The 19,974-nt window shown below is 46.9% G+C and overlaps 1 protein-coding gene across 1 annotated transcript in view; it reads left to right on the top strand.

The window, feature by feature from the left end:
- LRRC74A (leucine rich repeat containing 74A) overlaps window positions 1–19,974 on the top strand; it is a 37,043-nt gene that overhangs the window by 1,490 nt on the left and 15,579 nt on the right. The window contains exons 2-7 of the mRNA XM_068254500.1: window positions 2,301–2,408; window positions 2,488–2,581; window positions 5,620–5,669; window positions 7,692–7,773; window positions 16,277–16,362; window positions 17,151–17,345. Coding sequence (XP_068110601.1) covers window positions 2,301–2,408; window positions 2,488–2,581; window positions 5,620–5,669; window positions 7,692–7,773; window positions 16,277–16,362; window positions 17,151–17,345 — 615 coding nt within the window. The remainder of the gene's footprint in view (window positions 1–2,300; window positions 2,409–2,487; window positions 2,582–5,619; window positions 5,670–7,691; window positions 7,774–16,276; window positions 16,363–17,150; window positions 17,346–19,974) is intronic.

The raw sequence follows: 19,974 nt of genomic DNA, 5'->3' as shown, positions 1-19,974 counted from the left end.
TATAGTGTTGGATCAGCTCTTGAGAAGTCCTGGAGGCGTGCATGGGATTGGGTGATGCGGGTACAGTCAGGAGAAGTTCATGTGGAGTGAGCGGCTAGGTGTGTACCTCTGAGTAAGATTGGAAATGTAGGTTGGACAGGTTTTGTGGACAGATTTGTAGGCCAGACACAGTATCTTGAATCTTATTCTGGACTGGATAGGATGCCAGTAAAGGGATTCAGGGAGGGGAGCTGCCGTGGTGGAGTGATGGGAAGAGTGGATAATTCTGGCTGCAGCATTGATGACAGACTGCAGTGGGGCAATTCGGGTCACAGGGAGACCAGACAGAAGGGCATTGCAGTAGTCAAGGCAGGAAATTATGAGGGCATGGATGAGGAGTTTGGTGGTGACAGACGTCAGGAAAGGGCAAATCTTGCAGATGTTACAGAGGTGGAAGTTGCAGAGTCCAGGGTGACACCCAGACGGCAGGCCTGAGAGGTAGGGCAAATGGTAGTGTGGTTAACAGTGACATTCACATCTGGGAGGGTCAGGGATGGGAAGATCATAAATTCAGTTTTGTCCAGGTTTAGTTTCAGGAACCTAGCGGACATCCAGGAGGCAGAACCGGGACAAGGTCCTTCAGCACCCAAGGCTGAGACAGCAATGTGCGCCCCTCCATCCCTCCCATCCCAGCCATCACACACTCATTGCTATTAGACTAAGGTGCCCCAGGACCCCCAACACCTTAATCTCTAGTTATCTGGCTTGCAGTCACTGCTATGTATGCCCTTTTCTTATTTCTTTGTGCTTCAAACACAATTGGGAATGACAGCTGAATGAATTGTGCTCCCCCTCCTACACTGCACCCTGAGGCTGGAGCCTCTTCAGCCTCTGCCTCGGCCCGGCCCTGCCAGGAGGAGATGGCTGATATGCAGGAGGACACCTTGTCCATGGTATTGGGGGATAGATCAGGGATGTGGAGGTAGATCTGGGTGTCATCTGCTCACAGATGATAGTTAAAACCCATGGAGGAGATAACCTTGCCAATGGAGGATGTGTATAGCGAGAACAGTAGGGGGCGAAGGCCCAAGCCTTGGGGGACTCCCACCGATAGGTGGTTGGGGGTGGATGGGAAGGAGTCATTGAAGGAGGACGTGAAGCAGCGGTTGGAGAGGTAGGATGAGAGCCAGGCCAGGCCAAGGTCATGAATACCCATGTACTGGAGGAGTAAGGGATGGTCCACTGTATCAAAAGCTGCTGAACGGTCAAGGAGGAGGAGTATGGAGTATTTGCCTTCAGCATTAGCTAAGGCAAGGTCATTGACCACTTTGGTGAGAGCTGTTTGGGTTGAGTGGGCAGCCCGAAATCCAGATTGCAGTGGGTCTAGCAGGGAGTTGGCATTGATGAACTGGGTCAGGCGTTTGTGAACCAGACGCTCAAGGAGTTTTGAGGCAAAGGGGAGGAGGGAGATAGGGCGGTAGTTGGAGGGTAGTGAGTGGTCGAGGGAGGGTTTCTTGAGCAGGGGTAGTACAGTGGCCTGCTTGAAGTCTGAGGGGAAGATGCCTATGGATAGGGAGAGGTTAAACAAGGCAGTGAGGACTGGGGCCAAATCCAGGAAGTGAGGACGGAGTAAGTCAGAAGGGACGGGATCAAGGGGGGAGGTAGTGGTTTGGGAAGTCTGCAGTAGGTGGTTGACTTCCTCAATGGTAGTAGGAGTGAAGGAGGTGAGGAGAGGATAGGGTGGAGGAGGAGCAGTTCATTTCTGGAGTTTAAAAGAGGCTAAACCAATAATGTTGTAGGTTTTATTCTACCTAGTTAAAGTCAAAATGTAAGCACAATGAAAATAAATGAGCCCTTCCTGTTATTCACTCACCATTCTACAAAAACAAAGATACCCCCCAAACACATAGAAACTCTTGCAGAAGTATTGATCACATGTCTTTCCAAGTTGCAGTCATCCTTCGGTGAAAGTAGAGTACAGGACACACTCTCTACAGGGGTGTGTATGAGCACCAGAGCTTCATTCCAAACAACACTTTTATTGTAGGTGAGCTTTTTTTTGCTGTTTGGGTCCCTATTTGGGATAATTTTCCACACTTCCTGCCAGCTTTCCCCTGGGGAAAAGTTGGAACTTCCATTAGTGTTTCATTTTCTCTCCTTCATCTCCTGTTTCGGTGGTTATGGTCTCTTGAGTCATAGATCATCCTGTTGAGATGAAGGGACCAGGCCTGGAGCAGTCACTCCTAATGATGGCTAGTCAGTATAAGGGAGGTGAAATGATTATGTTGGAGTTATCTGGATGTACCATTTCTGTCTTGCAGTGGAACAGCACCATCACGCAGCTGAGTCTGGAGGACAACGCCATCCATGCTGAGGGCTTGGAGAAGCTGGTGGAGGTGCTGAGAGTGAACCGCCACATCCGGGAGCTGGTAGGGGTGCTGTGATTGTGTGTGCAGCTGTACCACACAGCCAGGTCACTTGCCCACTCGCTGTCCCCTTCTCTTCCAGAACCTCTCCAACAATGGCTTGGGTGAGAGCGGTTCTGAACTGCTCTGCCGGATGTTACTGGAGAATGTGTCTCTGCTTCGCCTCCAGCTAGCACGTGAGTAACCCCAGGCAACACTGTACAGACACAAAAATGTAAAACACTAGAGGGAGGAGCCCCGCATACGTACACATCGAAATAGAGATGGGAAGTTCTGATCTTTTCAATGATCCGGATGATTCGAATCGGATCATTGAAAAGATCTGGATCTTTGATCCGAATCTCGGATCATTTTACTACCGAAGCATTCGGGGGTGAAATGAATAGCAGGACAGGTCTTTCCCTGCTGTGGACAGGAGAAGGGGAGGGGGGTGGACACACAGAGAAGGGGAGAAGATGGACAGAGGGCAGGGAGTGGACAGAGAAGGGAGGAGGGACGAGCAGAGAGCAGAAATGTTTGCTTGCACACAATACCCACATGCTGCAATCATTATGCTTTACATGTATTTCACCTATATGCTCATCTGTGTACTTTGAATGCAAACGTCGCACAGTGAAAGAAAGCATTCCCCAAAAGTAAAGTGCAGCTGTTTAGAGCAGTGCAGGAGGATCATATTGCGCTGCAATCACAGTGCCTGCAAAGTTACTGAGCTGTGCTGAGCTGAGCCAAAAGCTTCCAATGTGTTCACTGTGCACAACTACGGAACAGCCAGCCTATAATGAGCAGCACATTTCAGCCAGTATGTGTGCTCTACACATATCTGGCAGTGGCACCCATGTCCCCTCTCTCTCATCTACCTGTCTCCCTGCAAGGCTGGCTCCCATGCAACAGAGCGATCCATCTCAGCTCTGCTTCCAGGACCCCGCTGCCCGCGGAGAGGGGGCGTGTCGCTCCTGGCCCCGCCCCTTTTGCGATCCGAATCACTCATTTTGATGATTCGGATGATTCGACTCACAAAATAGATTCGGATCAAAGATCCGAATCGTTCATGATCCGGACAACACTACATCGAAAGATAGAATCCTATCAAAATAGTGATTAACAACTTCACGAATGGTTCCATGATCTATCACTGATGATATCCATGCGATGTTATGTGAACGGCTGCAGAAGAGTGCAAACGAAATGCCAAACAATTGGATCGTTAAACCATGCTGGATCTAGGCAAAGTGCAGTAGATGTGGATACTTTGTTGAAAAATTGTTTGTGGCTCTGTACACGATGCTGAAAATGAACGATTATCTTATCGTTTAAGCCTTCGTTTGATTCAATTATTTTCAAACAAGATTTGAACAAGCAGTTGTTCATTGGTCACTTTAAATGAGTTTTCCTCCCTTTGTGTATGAAGCTTTACAGTCTAGTGCTTTGGCAACACAAGGTAGGGTGATGAAGGAGCTATCAGATGAGGAACAGAACCTTGGCCTTTTTTGTGAATGTTGACATTGTTCAGAAGGAGAACTATGAAGAGGTGTGTTTTTAAAGGGAACCTAAACTGAGAGGGATATGGGTGTTTCTTTTTAAACATTACCAGCTGCCTGGCAGTCCTGCTGATCTCTGTGTCTGCAGTAGTGGCTGAATCACACACCTGAAACAAGCATGCAGCTAATCCAGTATGACTTCAGTCAGAGCAGCTGATCTGCATGCTTGTTGATGGGTTGTGGTTAAAAGTATTAGAGACACAGGATCAGCAGGAGAGTCTGGCAACTGGTATTATTTTAAAAGGAAAAATCCATATCCTGCTCAGTTTAGGTTCCCTTTAAGGGTGCATTTCTCAAGGCTCGGCCCACAAGCTGTGGAAGAGAGTTTTAGTGAAATAGGGACACTCCTGAGAAGTCCTGAATGCGAGGGTGAGAGAGGAGGCCATTGAATCATGAGAGTATCATGGGATCAGTGATGGGACATGTATGGATGGTTAGGAGATAGTGTGGTCAGTTCAGCCCTTGCATAATTTGGTACTGATGTTCAAGTGCAAGTACTGTGCCTTTAATTTGCTGACCAGCTTCAGAAGATTATTTAAAGTGAGTGTAACGCCGGGAAAAAAGGTCAGATACTTACCTATGGAGAGGGAAGGTTATATAGAACCTTCCCTGTCTTCTGTTCCCTTTGTTCCAGCGTTGTCACTCCCTTTGTGGGTACTCAACCAATTGATCGAATACACGCCTGTGATGCAATGTTATAAATAAAGCTATGATACTGAAAATAAAAATATTACACTATTTTATTTGCAACTAAGGTTCTATTTATTATCCATACTACACATATAATTCATTATATCATAAGTTTATATTTGCTTAAGGTTCACTTTAAATTTTTGCAACATTCCTTGCTGAAGTAGGCAAATTCCTCAACAGAAATCTGATTCATGAACCCATAAGCCCATATTCCCAAGCTGTGCACACGGTCAGAGCTATGTAGATTGCTGTTCTCCACACTGTGATTTTCATTGGTCTGCGATAACAAGAACCTCACTTTTGTCAGCATTTCGTTTCAGCCAGCGGTCACACCTATAGTTCAGCTAGGCAAGTGTTTATGTCAGGAGTTGGGTATGTCTTGTGAGATTTGTTCGATCACCACAGCTGGGAGTCATAAGCATGGCAATGGTACCTCCAGTTGTGTGGCAGAGTAAGGACAAGGTCCTCCAGCACCCAAGGCTGCTCTCTGCAGACAGCTCAGTCAGAGACAGGCAGTGAGAGCTTTCTCTCATACACAGGGTTAACAGAAGCAGTGTGAGGGAATCCCCCCTCCCTTCATGAATGAGCAGTCCTGTCAGATTTTGCCTCAGATGCAAAAGTGTAAAAGGAATTTGATAACAGTAAACATAGGGATAAGCATTTAAAAGTATACGCATATACTTAACAGCACTTCCCAAATTATTCCTATCTCAACTGAAAAAAAAAACATGTTAATCTATGGTGTCCCTTTTAATCTCTAGTTATCTGGCATGCAGTCACTGCCCTGTATCCCCTTTTCTAATTTCTCTCTGCTACAAACACAATAGGAGAATGATAGCTGAGTTGTGCGCACCCTCCTACACTGCGCCCTGAGGCTGGAGCCTCTCTTGCCTCTGCCTCGGCCCTGGTGTTTGGATAGCTTTGTCTTTGTGGACAGTAGAAGTCAAAGCTCAGGACCTCACATATTTCCTCTTATGTTTCAGACAATGAATTCAGGGATCAGTCTGCCGGACACTTTGCTGACGCTTTCTCGGTGAGCAATAACACACCCAAGTCTGCAAGAATCCTTCTTCTGTCATTATGACGTAACAGCTCTCTCTACTTCCCAGTAGTGAACCTATCAGATCTTTCCTTCTTCATCTGTCATTATCCAGGCCAGAAGCTGCTTCCTTTCTCATCAGTAAGTGACCTCCAGACTGTGTGTTGCTAAGAAGTCAGTATTGGGAATATTTCCCTCTCCCCTAGACACGAGGGAGCACTCTCCTCCCCTTTCTAGGTGGACGCATCATTGGGATCAGGGGATGATCTCATCCCTCCCGAAACCTTTGCTTCTCCCAGGAGACCCTCCTGTCCTCACCTCCTCTCACTCCCCCATCCAGGACTTCTCTTGAGTGTCCCCTCTCCTTTGAACATTCTCTTACAGCCTGTCTGTCATGCTCCAAGCCTGGAAACCTTCAAACGTACTCTCAAAACACACTTGTAAAGACAAGACTATAATAGGCAGCATTGGAGGCTCACTGCCTCATCTGCTAACCCCTGTACCTCCTTCCCTAATGTCTCCAACCCACTACCCACTAGATTGTAATCTTGCAAGGGCAGGGATCTCCCTCTAGTGTTTCTTATTCTGCTGTAATTTATCATATGAACATGTACCAGTATTGATGTCTCAAAACTCACATCCACTATCTATGTATTAGTACTGCTGGATGTCCTGATTGTACAGAGTTTTGATCTTCTCACGTATCTATGCTCCCCTCTATTTGTTTTGTACTGTGTACAGCGCTACGGAAGATTTTGGTACTATATATTATTATTTATTGTATTTATAAAGCGCCAACATATTGCACAGAGCCCCACAGTAGATACATGGGTTAACATACAAGGTAGGAGATACATTTCACAGCAAAATAAGATCATGCAAATGTCTTTGATAACAGTAGTTCAGTGTCTTTGTTCAAAATAGTCTGTTCTAGTCCTCTAGAGGGGTGTCAGAAAGTACTGGGGTGGGGGGGGGGGGGACCCTGCCAGAGGCTTACAATCAGGGCCGGATTTACCATAAGGCACTGTAGGCACGGGCCTACAGGCGCCTGATGACGGAAAGGCAGCTCACTTCCCTCCCCTAGTGCCTCTCCCTCTCCTTCTCTATGCAGAGTCCTGATGAGAGTTTAAATGAGAGGTTACTGACCCAGCTCTCTGCATTCCACTAACAAGATCTCTCTTCAGTCAGTGACCCCTCTAGCTACTTAAAGAGACACTGAAGCGGAAAAAAATATATGATATAATGAATTGGTTGTGTACTATGAATAATTACTAGAAGATTAGCAGCAAAGAAAATATTCTCATACTTTTATTTTCAGGTATATAGTGTTTTATCTAACATTGCATTATTCTATAATATGTGCAGATTACACAACACTCAGCATTCAAAATGAGTCTTTCAGAGCAGTCTGTGAAGTAATGACCTCTCCTCTAGCAGAGGAAAAGTAAATAGTCCAGGAACAGTTGAGATAATAAAAGTCAGATAACAGCCCTCTCCACGACTAACTTTAGTCGGAGAGCTTAATGGCTTGTTCGCATAGAGATAACAACTGGAGTTTCTCAACTCTTCCTGTACTGGAAACAATTAGACTGATGTATCTGATCTTAATGTTTTATTTCTTAGCTGTACTACACATACAAATCATAATATCATCATTTTTTTTCCGCTTCAGTGTCTCTTTAATACTGAGGTTCCTCTAGCTACCTAATACTTGGGGGCACCTCTAGCTACTTACTACTGAGGGTACGTCTGGCTACCTAATACTAAGGGGCACCTGTAGCTGCGTATGACAGGCAGGGGGACTAAGGGAGAATTGACAGCTGGCACAGCCAGCACACTTGTGGTGAGGTTTGGTTGGGTTTGTAGGTTCATGGAGCCAGGACATCCGTGCCTATAGGATCTTGTGAGGTAAATCTGGGCCTGCATACAATCTAAAGGATGGGAGTAAATAATATAAATTAATATTAATTATTGGATGCTTTCTGCAGGTGACTCTTGCTGTTTCTCCTCTTGCAGACCAATTTTCGGGTGACAGCATTGGACCTGAGCCACAACGAGTTCTGTGAGAAAGGAGGAGAGTTTCTGGGTCAGATGTTGGGTGAGTGATGGAGAATATGGCGTTTCACCATCAGGACATACAGGAGATCATTGCATGTTCCTGAGTCAAGATTACAACAGTATGCTAGGAAGATGGCACCATCCTATTGAGGAGAGTCATTAGGGGCGTTTCACGCTTGTCATGGCGTTTTCTGCTTGCGCTTTCCCACTTGTACAAATCTGCATTCACTGTTTTTTGTTGGTGGGCTATGATTGCTCCTAGGATGTTTATTTTTTTCTAAATATTGTATTTTTTTTTTTATAACTTCGTTTTTTTATTATTTTACTAATCCTCTCTCCCGCTGCCAGCCAATCAGCGCGATCGGCTGTCATAGGCTTCAGCCTATGAAAGCGGATCGCTTCCCTGCCTCCAGAGGGGACACCCGTGTCACCTGGCTGTCCCCAGTACAGCGCTGCCGTACATTGCAGCGCTGTACAATGTAAATAGACAGCGGTTTCGCCGTCTAACAGTCTCCTAGCGCGATGGGAGACTGATCACAGTGCGGAGTTCTGTCATTCATGTGGAGATGCAAGAGTATCGGCGCGCGAGATCTCCTGCAAAACCTCGCCCCAGGACCTGACGCCAATTGGCGTTAGGCAGTCTTGGGGCTGCCGCCGCATTCAAGCCCATCGGCGTGACGCGGTCGTAAGGGAGTTAAAAAGTAGAAAAACTGTAAAATGTAATTCACATACGAATGCATGCAAAACAGAGCCACCTTTAGCCGCATCACGGGGGGACTGCTGTAAGGGGCTTGAGTGAATCTGGGGCCCGGCACTACACATGGGCTGCCCATTAACCTCCTTAGCGTTCTGGACGAGCTGAGCTCGTCCAGTAACGCCGCAGGGCACCCGATTTGAATTTTTTTTTTAAACACGCAGCTAGCACTTTACGAGGTGTGCGTTTCTCCGATCGCCGCCGATCCGCTGCTACCCGACACGTAACAGGGCCCCCCCCAGATACCCCCGCGCAGCCTGGCCAATCAGTGCCAGGCAGCGCTGAGGGGTGGATCGGGACTTCCTGTGACGTCACGACGTCGATGACGTCATTCCGTTCGTCATCATGGCGACGGTGAAGCCCTGAAGGAAATCCCGTTCAGAATGGGATTTCCTGATGGGCATGATCGCCGGCGGCGATCTGAAGGGTGGGTGGGATTCAGCAGGGAGGGGGGTATCATGTAGCTAGCGCTGGGCTAGCTACATGATTAAAAGAAAAATTAGGTTAAAAAGACCACCTGCGGCCGTGGGAAATCAGAACGCCAGGGAGGTTAATGTGGTGAGAGGTGCCGGGAGTCTCATTCAGGATTTACCTTAGTCAGTTAGTGATTAAAGTGGGAGAACAGGATTGGAGAACAGGATTTTTACTTACCTGGGTCCCTTCCAGCTTCCTGTAGTTCATCAGCTCCCACAATACCCTTCCGATCCAATCCGTTGAGCTCCTGTGAAGTCTGCACAATTCATCTGACTTGTGGCGCACTGAGCACGCATTGTTCCAGGCCACACTCCTCCTCCATCGTTCTCCCTGTACACAGCGTTCTGTGCAAATGCAGTTACAGTCTTAATGAAATGAGCATATGCTATCGGAGTGCTTGAAAAGTGTGTTCAGGCCTTCAAAGATTGTGATTTGCTATTTGTGATTTCGGATGGCGGCCCTGACGCAAAATGCGATGCCATTAAAATACCTTAGTTGTGCAGGAATCGCGATTTCGGAAAAAGGCGATTCAGATGTGTATTTAGATATATGTGAACGCTTAAAATAAACCAAAGATTGTACAGGGCCGAATGTATAGAGCAGGCCCATCATGGGACTGTGACAACCATGAGGTTTAAGGGTAAAAAGGTGAGATGTGACAGTTTACATTAGGCATTGCTGTGAGGTATCTAGTATAGCCTCTATGGCTGAGGTAACTAACCCCCTGATTGGCTGTCTATTTTCTCTCAGGTAGTGAGGGAAAAGAACGTAGGCATAGCTATGATTGGTCGCTATAGGTAGAAGGTAGACTCTGCCAGGTGTTGCTAGGCCTTAAACTATGTTGCATCAGCCAATCAGGAGGGTTTTAAGGATATATAAGAAGGGCTTGTGCAGTCGTTTTCTGCCTTGTGTTCCAGCGTGGACGGGACAAGCTCAGGAGCTGTAATACAGAGCTTGTACTGAGCTGTAATACAGAGCTGTCCACCACAATGGATATATCAAGGCTGTTGGCTGCACGAGCCGAAGAGCCAGGAGGCTTGGAGCTGCTGACGCGGTGCCTGCAGCTGGCCGAAGCAGAGAGAGCGGAGGGAAGAAGTGGCACGGTACCTGCTGTGTTGCCAGCGAAGAGGCAGAAGAAGGCCAGGCGCACCTACTCTCCTGAAGCCGGCGCGTCAAGAGGACGGAAGGAGAAGTCCCCGGCAGCCTCAAGCAAGTCCGGAAGGAAGTCGGGGAGTAGTGCAGCACATGTCCGGCCTGGGTCATCATCGGCTAGTTCGGCGGCAGCGGCGGCGAAGAGTTCCAATGAAGCCCGCCCTGCGTGGAGTTCGTGTGCGACCAGCCCGGCTGCTCCATGTCCTGCACAACTGAACCCCCGTCAATGTGACCGTGGAGAGCTGGGTGTGCCGTCCGCATCGGCTCCGGAGTCCCCCCCGCTGATCGAGGCCCGCCCGCCCGAAGTTTTGAATCCGGCCAATCAGCGGGGTTTGGAGGCGGGGCCATCCAACATCTCAGCAGCGCCGACCAACCGCGCTATGGAGGAGGCGGAGCTTGTGTCGGTCGCCGGAGCGACCTATCGGGTGCATCCGGAGGCGTGGCCTGCCCCCGATCCAGGCAGAGCGACCAATGAGAGCGATCCTGGGCTCTCACAGCGAAACGGAGCGGCGATGTCAGCCCCAGCCGGGGGCGTGGCCAGCGGTGGTGACGTAGGTCGGCTCCTCACGCCGACCAATGAGAGCTTCCTGGGGTTCACTCAGTGGGGCGGAGGAGCGGCCTTTTCTGCCCCAACCGGGGGCGCAGCCAGCAGCAGCGATGCCAGTCGGCTCTTTCCGCCGACCAATGAAGCGGCCTCTCTGTTTCCTTCCCAGCCTGCAGGAACAGTCCGCCCGGAGCCTCCAGCATCTGTGGGTGCCCTGTCTGGTGGTGGGAGTGAGCGCGTGCAGTTTGGCGGTGCAGTTACAGGGTTGCCCGGGCAACGGGTGATTCCAGTTCCTGCTGCTGCCGGCTGTGCTGTGCAGCTCCATGCCGGAGGGCCCTACAGCAACCCCCCTGCATCCAGCATTCCCACTGTGGGATCCCAACCAGCGCTCGCTATTCCCAGGGATGGTATGTATGCCCCTTCTGTTAATGCTTTATTATCTGCATTGTTGTCTGCACTTCAGCCTCATGATGCTAATGTTTCTGCTAGCAGGGTTTGGGATAATGGGGAGGCAACACGGGCAGCTGTCCCGCCCCCCCCCACCTCCCCCTCCCTCTGTTGGATTGAATACATTGTCTCCTAGTTCTCACACTGCTACTCAGGCCTCAGGGGTTCTGCCCACTGGCAGCCCAGGGGTGCCTGAGACTGCTTATAAAGAAGCATTACCAGTCAAGCTCTCTCCATTGGGGTTTCACCTGTCCATGGCAGTAAAAGAAAAAATGTGGAAAGGTGAATACGTGGATATTCTTTCTTTATTACCACATGTAAAACAGGAGAAAAAGGATGAAAAATCGGAGGAAGATCGGCGAAGACCCGTGGCCAGATCGTTCACCAATTGGTTGCAGGCTTTCTGCATCTATGCTAGTGTCATTGGTGAGCGATCTCCTGGAAAATGTCAGCAAATGTTTCTGTACCTAAACTCCATTTTGGGAGCTTATAAATCATTTGGCGGTCTCGCGTGGTTTGATTACGATGAGGCGTTTAGGCAAAAGCTATCGGTTTATCCAGAGGCTGGCTGGGGTACAAAGGACGCCGAGCTCTGGCTAAACCTAATGATGCCACAAAAAGTTTCATCATTTAGACAACCTTCTACCACGGGTACGAATAGCCTTAAACGCGGTCTATGCTTTGCCTTTAATGAGTCGCAATGCAAGTGGCCTGGCACGTGCAAATACAGGCACGAATGTGGATTCTGCGGCGGGTCTCATCCTGTTTCTAAATGTTTTAAGAAAGCTAATACATCTCAATCCTCCGCCAAGGAGCTTTTTCTTAAAAATAGTTACGCCAGTGAGGCTCACAAACATGCTCCCATGGCTTCAAATGTATCCAGACAAAGCGAAAGCTCAAACACTAATTGAAGGTTTTAGGGATGGTTTTAAACTGCCAATATTTTCAGGTCCAGGTTGTGTCAAGGTAAAAAACTTAAAATCAATTTCACTTCATAGGGATGTAGTAAGAGACAAAATTGCAAAAGAGGTAGCAGCTGGAAGGGTAGCGGGTCCTTTCCTGTCACCTCCTTTTAAAAACTTCCGTTTGTCGCCACTAGGTATAGTCCCTAAGAAGGAACACGGGGAATATAGAATGATACACCACTTGTCATTCCCTTTAGGAAGCTCATTGAATGATGAGATTAGTAATGATTTGACCTCAGTTTCTTACGCATCATTCGATGATGCTTTGAAATTGCTTCGCTCATGTGGTAAACAAGCATTGTTAGCAAAAGCAGACATTAAGTCTGCTTTCAGACTATTGCCTATTCATCCGGAATCGTTTAACTCACTGGGTTTCCAGTTTGAGGATAGATTTTACTTCGACAAGTGTTTACCTATGGGATGCTCTCTATCTTGCAGCTATTTCGAGAGCTTCTCAACGTTTCTTGAGTGGGTAGTTCAAGCAATTTCAGGTCAAATCAGTCTGATCCATTATTTAGATGACTTCTTATTCATGGGTCCTGGGGATTCTCCCATTTGTCTCAATTTATTACGAACTTTTTTAGTGATTTGCGAACATTTTAACATCCCTCTGGCAAACGAAAAAACAGTTTACCCTTGTACCACCATTGAATTTTTAGGTATAACAATTGATACCACCCTTATGGAATTCCGCTTACCAGTAGAAAAAATTAATAAACTGCAGACACTAATTTTTACTTTCCTGAGGAGAAAAAAAGTATTGCTCCAAGAAATGCAGTCCTTACTAGGATGTTTAGCTTTTACTACTAGAATTATGCCCATGGGCAGGGTTTTCTCAAAAAGATTGTCAAGGGCTTCTAGAGGCCTCAAATCACCTCGATCACATATTAGAATGTCTGCCGAGTTAAAAGAAGATTTGTTAGTTTGGGCAGAATTTTTAAACACTTATAATGGCCGTTCTATCTGGCAGGATGAATTTGTGAATAACACCGATCTGGAGTTTTTTACGGATGCCTCAGGCAGCATTGGCTGCGGGGCTTTCCTGCAAGGAAAATGGTTCAATGCCCGGTGGCCGTCATCCTGGTGTCAAAAGGAGGTGACAGGCAATATAGTTCTTCTAGAACTTTTTCCAGTTTTGGCAGCTTTATTTATCTGGGGAGCCCAATTTGAAGGAAAAAGGATAGTGGTACAGACAGACAATAGAGGGGTGGTATTTGCTGTAAACTGCATGTCCTCAAAATCTCCATTAGTGGTAAAACTTTTGCGATTGTTTGTCCTTTACGCTTTAAAATTTAATGTCTGGATAAAGGCTAGTTATGTTCCCGGTATTAACAATGACATCGCTGACTCTTTGTCACGATTCCAGATGACAAGATTCCGATCCTTGGCACCATCGGCAGAGCTGGTGGGAGAATTTGTTCCGCCTTTCCTGTGGGATCTGCTATGGAATTAGTCTGCGCCAGAATCCAGCAGTCCGTTTCCAAGTCAACATGGCAGGCATATTCGCTTGCATGGCGGGATTGGGTTAATTTTACCAATTGCTTGGGCCGCTCAGAGTGGGCGTGTTCGGAGGACATGATTATTCAGTTTGCAGCAAGTGCCATCCAAAAAGGTGTATCTTATTCACATATTTCTAAGTCTCTGGCAGGAATTTCCTTTTTTCTGAAACTAGGTGGGCTGCCGGCCTGCAACTCTTTCTTTTCGGTAAGGCAGTTGTTAAAAGGACATAGAAAAGTTACACACACACCTGACAATAGGCAGCCAATAACCATTAATGTTTTGTCCGCTTTATGGGAAGCTACCACTCTCATTTGCTCGTCAGCTTTTGAATCCAGTTTATTTAAATGTGCCTTTTGCCTTATGTTCTTTGCTGCTTTGCGGGTATCCGAAATCATTGCAAAGAACAAGACAGATTCAGGAGGCTTGCAATACAAGCATGTGATCTTAGCACAATCAAAATTAGCAATCTTCATTCAGAAATCTAAAACGGACCAGTTGGGGAAAGGTGAGTGGCTTGAGCTTAATGCATGGCCCGGCAATCATTTATGTCCTTTGAATAATTTATCCTGCTTTTTACAGGTGAGAGGCTCTAAGGCAGGAGCTTTGCTGTGTCATGCAGATGGCTCAGCACTAACTAATTTTCAGTTTTCTTCAGTATTACAGAAGTGCGTGAAGCACGCAGGTCTTGGAAGTTTTAAATTCACCTCGCATTCCTTCAGAATTGGGGCAGCCACTGAAGCAGCGAGACTAGGTTTAAACGAGTCAGTGATCAAACGATTGGGGAGATGGAAATCAAATACATTCAAGTTATACATTCGCCCTTAATTCTGCTTTATTTTTCAGGTCAAAAGAATGACATTTGGATTATAGGACATTCTTATATATTTTGGGCGCAAAAAAGGGCCTTCAGGCGATGCTATACTGAGAACCTGAATCTGGATCCTAACATGTATACTGTACATTGGAATGGAGTAAGGGGGATGCGTTGGCATCATTTGAATGAAGTTTTAACTGAAATGTTAAGTAAGTTCCCTACCCCTAAGGTTTTAGTGGTTCATTTAGGGGGCAATGATCTTGGAAAAATAAAATCCCTGGATCTTTATTTCCAAATGAGAGATGATCTCAGGGCCTTCCACCTTCTCTCTCCTAGCACAATTATAGTATTTTTGGAAATGGTCACTCGTTTGGCTTGGTCTTTGTCTCCTGATCTTCTCCCGTTTGACAAGGTAAGGAGACGACTGAACCACAAGCTGGAAAAATTTTTGCCTTCCATCGGCGGATTTTCTTTCCGCCATTTCGATTTGGAGGGTGATACCCAGGGTCTATACAGACAGGACTTAGTACATTTGAGTGACGTTGGTATTGATATTTTCAATTGTGGTTTACAATGGTGCATAGAAAGGGCTGTGGGTGGTGGGACAGGCTGTTAGCCTGTCGGGTGGGGTCCTGCGGTTTAATAAAATGTACTAATTGGGGGTCTGAACTGTAATGGTGGACCTATCCTGGAGTGTTTGGTTATTTATTAATTATTTATGAAGTTTTAATAAAGTTATTTTGGACCTCTTTAAATAATTTATTTGAAACCAATAAAGATGGCCACGGCCTTTTTATGCACCAATTAAAACATGGTTTATTTATTTGGTTATAGTAATAGTTAACTAAATGTGTTGTCTACATTCCCATGTACAGGGCCGAATGTATAGAGCAGGCCCATCATGGGACTGTGACAACCATGAGGTTTAAGGGTAAAAAGGTGAGATGTGACAGTTTACATTAGGCATTGCTGTGAGGTATCTAGTATAGCCTCTATGGCTGAGGTAACTAACCCCCTGATTGGCTGTCTATTTTCTCTCAGGTAGTGAGGGAAAAGAACGTAGGCATAGCTATGATTGGTCGCTATAGGTAGAAGGTAGACTCTGCCAGGTGTTGCTAGGCCTTAAACTATGTTGCATCAGCCAATCAGGAGGGTTTTAAGGATATATAAGAAGGGCTTGTGCAGTCGTTTTCTGCCTTGTGTTCCAGCGTGGACGGGACAAGCTCCCCACCCACCCTCCCATGAAGAAGAGATTCGTCGTGGTCAAGCACTTTCGTCGTGGTCTAAACTTTATTGGTTAAGTGAAGGGGTCCTGCGGTTTAATAAAATGTACTAATTGGGGGTCTGAACTGTAATGGTGGACCTATCCTGGAGTGTTTGGTTATTTATTAATTATTTATGAAGTTTTAATAAAGTTATTTTGGACCTCTTTAAATAATTTATTTGAAACCAATAAAGATGGCCACGGCCTTTTTATGCACCAATTAAAACATGGTTTATTTATTTGGTTATAGTAATAGTTAACTAAATGTGTTGTCTACATTCCCATGTGAATAGTAAAGATTTGATATTTACTTACTCCCACCCCATAAATAAGTGTGAGTGCCACGCCTTCCTCCTACGGTCTGCCCCGGTAACTCGCTCAGTCGCATAAGTCCACGTCTACTGCGCAGGAAATCCGCGCATGCGCAGAAGACCCAGATTGGACCTGATTGAGCCTGTTACCGGGGCTGTTCGCAGCTCAATGGCAGACCGCGGGAGGACGGTGTGGGACACAGACGTGTTTATGGGGCGAGAGGAAGCACTGGGTAAGTATCAAGTCTTTACTATTCACGATCTCTGGTACACTTTAACCTTATCTTCGATAATAGATCACTTCCTGTCACTTTACAGCTGCCAACGAGGGTCTTCAGGAGCTGAACCTGAGCTGGAATCACATCCGTATGAAGGGAGCCGTCGCCCTGAGTGCCGGACTGCGGGTACTGCACCACCAACAGCATAGCCACTTCCTGTATAGCATGCTGCGGGTACTGTGCCACCAACAGCATAGCCACTTCCTGTATGCCATGCTGCGGGTACTGCGCCACCAACAGCATAGCCACTATCTGTATGCCATGCTGCGGGTACTGCGCCACCAACAGCAGCATAGCCACATCCCGTATGCCATCCTGCGGGTACTGCGCCACCAACAGCATAGCCACTTCCTGTATGCCATGCTGCGGGTACTGCGCCACCAACAGCATAGCCACTATCTGTATAGCATGCTGCGGTACTGCGCCACCAACAGCATAGCCACTTCCTGTATAGCATGTCTGTACATGTGGAGACCTTTATTCCTGTAAACACAGGAGACCTCCAGTCCTCTCTACATACACAGAAGACCCCAATTCCTCTCTACATGCAGGAAACCACCATTCCTCTTTAAATACACTGTAGACCCCGAAAATTCTCTACATACACAGGAGTCCCCTTTCCTTTGTAGATACATGGGGCACCCCCCCCCCCAAACCATTCTATATATACAGGAGCCCCCCGCATTCCTCTCTACACATAGGGGACCCCCATTCCTTCTTACATACACAGGAGACCTCCATTAATTTCTACATACACAGGACACTCCCATTCCTCTCTACACAGTCAGGAGACCCATAATCCTCTCATACACAGGAGACTTCCAATTTCTGTCTGCAAACACAGGAGACCTCCATTTCTTCAACTGGTATATTTGCTGGCATTATTTGCACATTGATTTTCTTGGTGGTCTCAGGTGAATGGGATGCTGAAGACGCTGAATCTGTCTTATAATGGCTTCGGGAACGAGGGGGCTCTTGCCCTGGGAGAAGCTCTCAGAGTAAATAGTTCTCTTCTACACCTCGATATCGGCTGCAACCGCATCAGCAACGAGGGGATCCGACTTCTGTCCAAAGGCCTGGAGTGTAACGAGACCCTGTGTGCCCTCAAGGTATGATGACCACCCTGCCCTCAAACCCTCCACCCCATACCTCCTCTGTTCTCAAGTGATCAGAGGATCTTCTGTGTTGGGTATAACACCCAAACCCTCTGCACCAACCTCATGCCATCCTCGTCTCAACCATACACCCCTTCCCCTACCACCTCCCTCCCAACCATGTACCCTCCCCCTACTACCTCCTTCTCAACCATACAACGAGAGGTGCTACTCTGAAGTGCGTAGTCTTGAGTCCGAGCTGTGCCTGCGCAGTTAAGAAAAGCGCTCGTAAATGAGATCTTCCTTTCTCTGTGCTTGCGAGGTTTGGAACTTGCACCTCCGCAGCTCCGATATACGTGCCACCGCCACTTCTTTTGTTTCATAATCGACTAGAGGATTCCATCAAATATGAAGACCACCAGGGACCAGGAACAGGGGCACCCTGAGGACAACAAGAAGCGGCAGCATCAGATCTCATCAAGAGATACTCCCCAACCTGCTCTCTTCGCTTCTCCAAAACTCTACTGATATCCATCTCTCACATCACTTGGTCACTCGTGAGGCTCCAGGACTTCTGCAGAGCAGCCCCTACTCTATGGTACTCCCTCTCTCCTCCCATCAGGCTCCCATCATTCATGCAGGCCTTAAATTGCTTGCCTGACATCTTTATAGCTCCAACCCCCACCATTAGATGGACACCCTCCCCCTTATGTGTCCCTCTCCCACTCCCCTTAGATTGTAAACCTATTTGGCAGGGCCCTTCTCCCTGCGTGCACTTCTCCACCACCATATGTGACTTGTCTGATATATTTACAGTGGTTTGCAAAAGTATTCGGTCCCCTTGAAGTTTTCCACATTTTGTCACATTACTGCCACAAACATGAATCAATTTTATTGGAATTCCACGTGAAAGAACAATACAAAGTGGTGTACACGTGAGAAGTGGAACGAAAATCATACATGATTCCAAACATTTTTTACAAATAAATAACTACAAAGTGGGGTGTGCCTAATTATTCAGCCCCCTTTGATCTGAGTGCAGTCAGTTGCCCATAGACATTGCCTGATGAGTGCTAATGACTAAATAGAGTGCACCTGTGTGTAATCTAATGTCAGTACAAATACAGCTGCTCTATGAAGGCCTCAGAGGTTGTCCAAGAGAATACTGGGAGCAACAACACCATAAGGTCCAAAGAAGACACCAGAAAGGTCAGGGATAAAGTTATTGAGAAATTTAGAAGCAGGCTTAGGCTACAAAAAGATTTTCAAAGCCTTGAACATCCCACGGAGCACTGTTCAAGCGATCATTCAGAAATGGAAGGAGTATGGCACAACCGTAAACCTATCAAGGCCGTCCACCTAAACTCACAGGCCGAACAAGGAGAGCGCTGATCAGAAATGTAGTCAAGAGGCCCATGGTGACTCTGGACGAGCTGCAGAGATCTACAGCTCAGATGGGGAATCTGGCCATAGGACAACTATTAGTCATGCACTGCACAAAGTTGGCCTCTATGTAAGAGTGGCAAGAAGAAAGCAATTGTTAACAAAAAAGCATAAGAAGTCCCGTTTGCAGTTTGCCACAAGCCATGTGGGGGACACAGCAACCATGTGGAAGAAGGTGCTCTGGTCAGATGAGACCAAAATGGAACTTTTTGGCCAAAATGCAAAACGCTATGTGTGGCGGAAAACTAACACTGCACATCACTCTGAACACACCATCCCCACTTTCAAATATGGTGGTGGCAGCATCATGCTCGGGGGGTGCATCTCTTCAGCAGGGACAGGGAAGCTGGTCAGAGTTGATGGGAAGATGGATGGAGCCAAATACAGGGCAAACTTGGAAGAAAACCTCTTGGAGTCTGCAAAAGACTAAACATAAAGGCCTAGTGCACACCAAAAACCGCTAGCAGATCTGCAAAATGCTAGCGGATTTTGAAACCCTTTTTCTTCTTTTTCTGTAGCGTTTCAGCTAGCATTTTGTGGTTTTGTGAAGCGTTTTTGGTGTAGTAGATTTCATGTATTGTTACAGTAAAGCTGTTACTGAACAGCTACTGTAACAAAAAACACCTGGCAAACCGCTCTGAAGTGCCGTTTTTCAGAGCGGTTTGTGGTTTTCCTATACTTAACATTGAGGCAGAAACGCCTCCGCAATCCAAAATCTGCAGCAGTCCGGGAGTATGCCTTTCTGCGAAACGCCTCCCGCTCTGGTGTGCACCAACCCATTGAAATACATCACCCAAGCGGATCCGCAGCCGCAAGCGGATCGCAAACCGCCGCCGAACCGCTCTGGTGTGCACTAGGCCAAAGCCAGGACAACAATGGAATGGTTTACAACAAAACATATCCATGTTTTAGAATGGCCCAGTCAAAGTCCAGATCTAACTCTAATCAAAAATCTGTGGCAAGATCTGAAAACTGCTGTTCACAAATTCTGTCCATCCAATCTGACTGAGCTGGAGCTGTTTTGCAAAGAAGAATGGGCAAGGATTTCAGTGTCTAGATGTGCAAAGCTGGTAGAGACATACCTTAAAAGACTGGCAGCTGTAATTGCAGCAAAAGGTGGTTCTACAAAGTATTGACTCAGGGGGGTTGAATAATTACGTACACCCCACTTTGCAGTTATTTATTTGTAAAAAAAAAAATG

This window comes from Hyperolius riggenbachi, chromosome 9 (genome assembly GCF_040937935.1).
Source record: "Hyperolius riggenbachi isolate aHypRig1 chromosome 9, aHypRig1.pri, whole genome shotgun sequence".
NCBI classification, from domain to species: domain Eukaryota; kingdom Metazoa; phylum Chordata; class Amphibia; order Anura; family Hyperoliidae; genus Hyperolius; species Hyperolius riggenbachi.
Note: the sequence above shows the minus strand (reverse complement) of the source record. Positions and strands in the feature narration are given on the sequence as shown.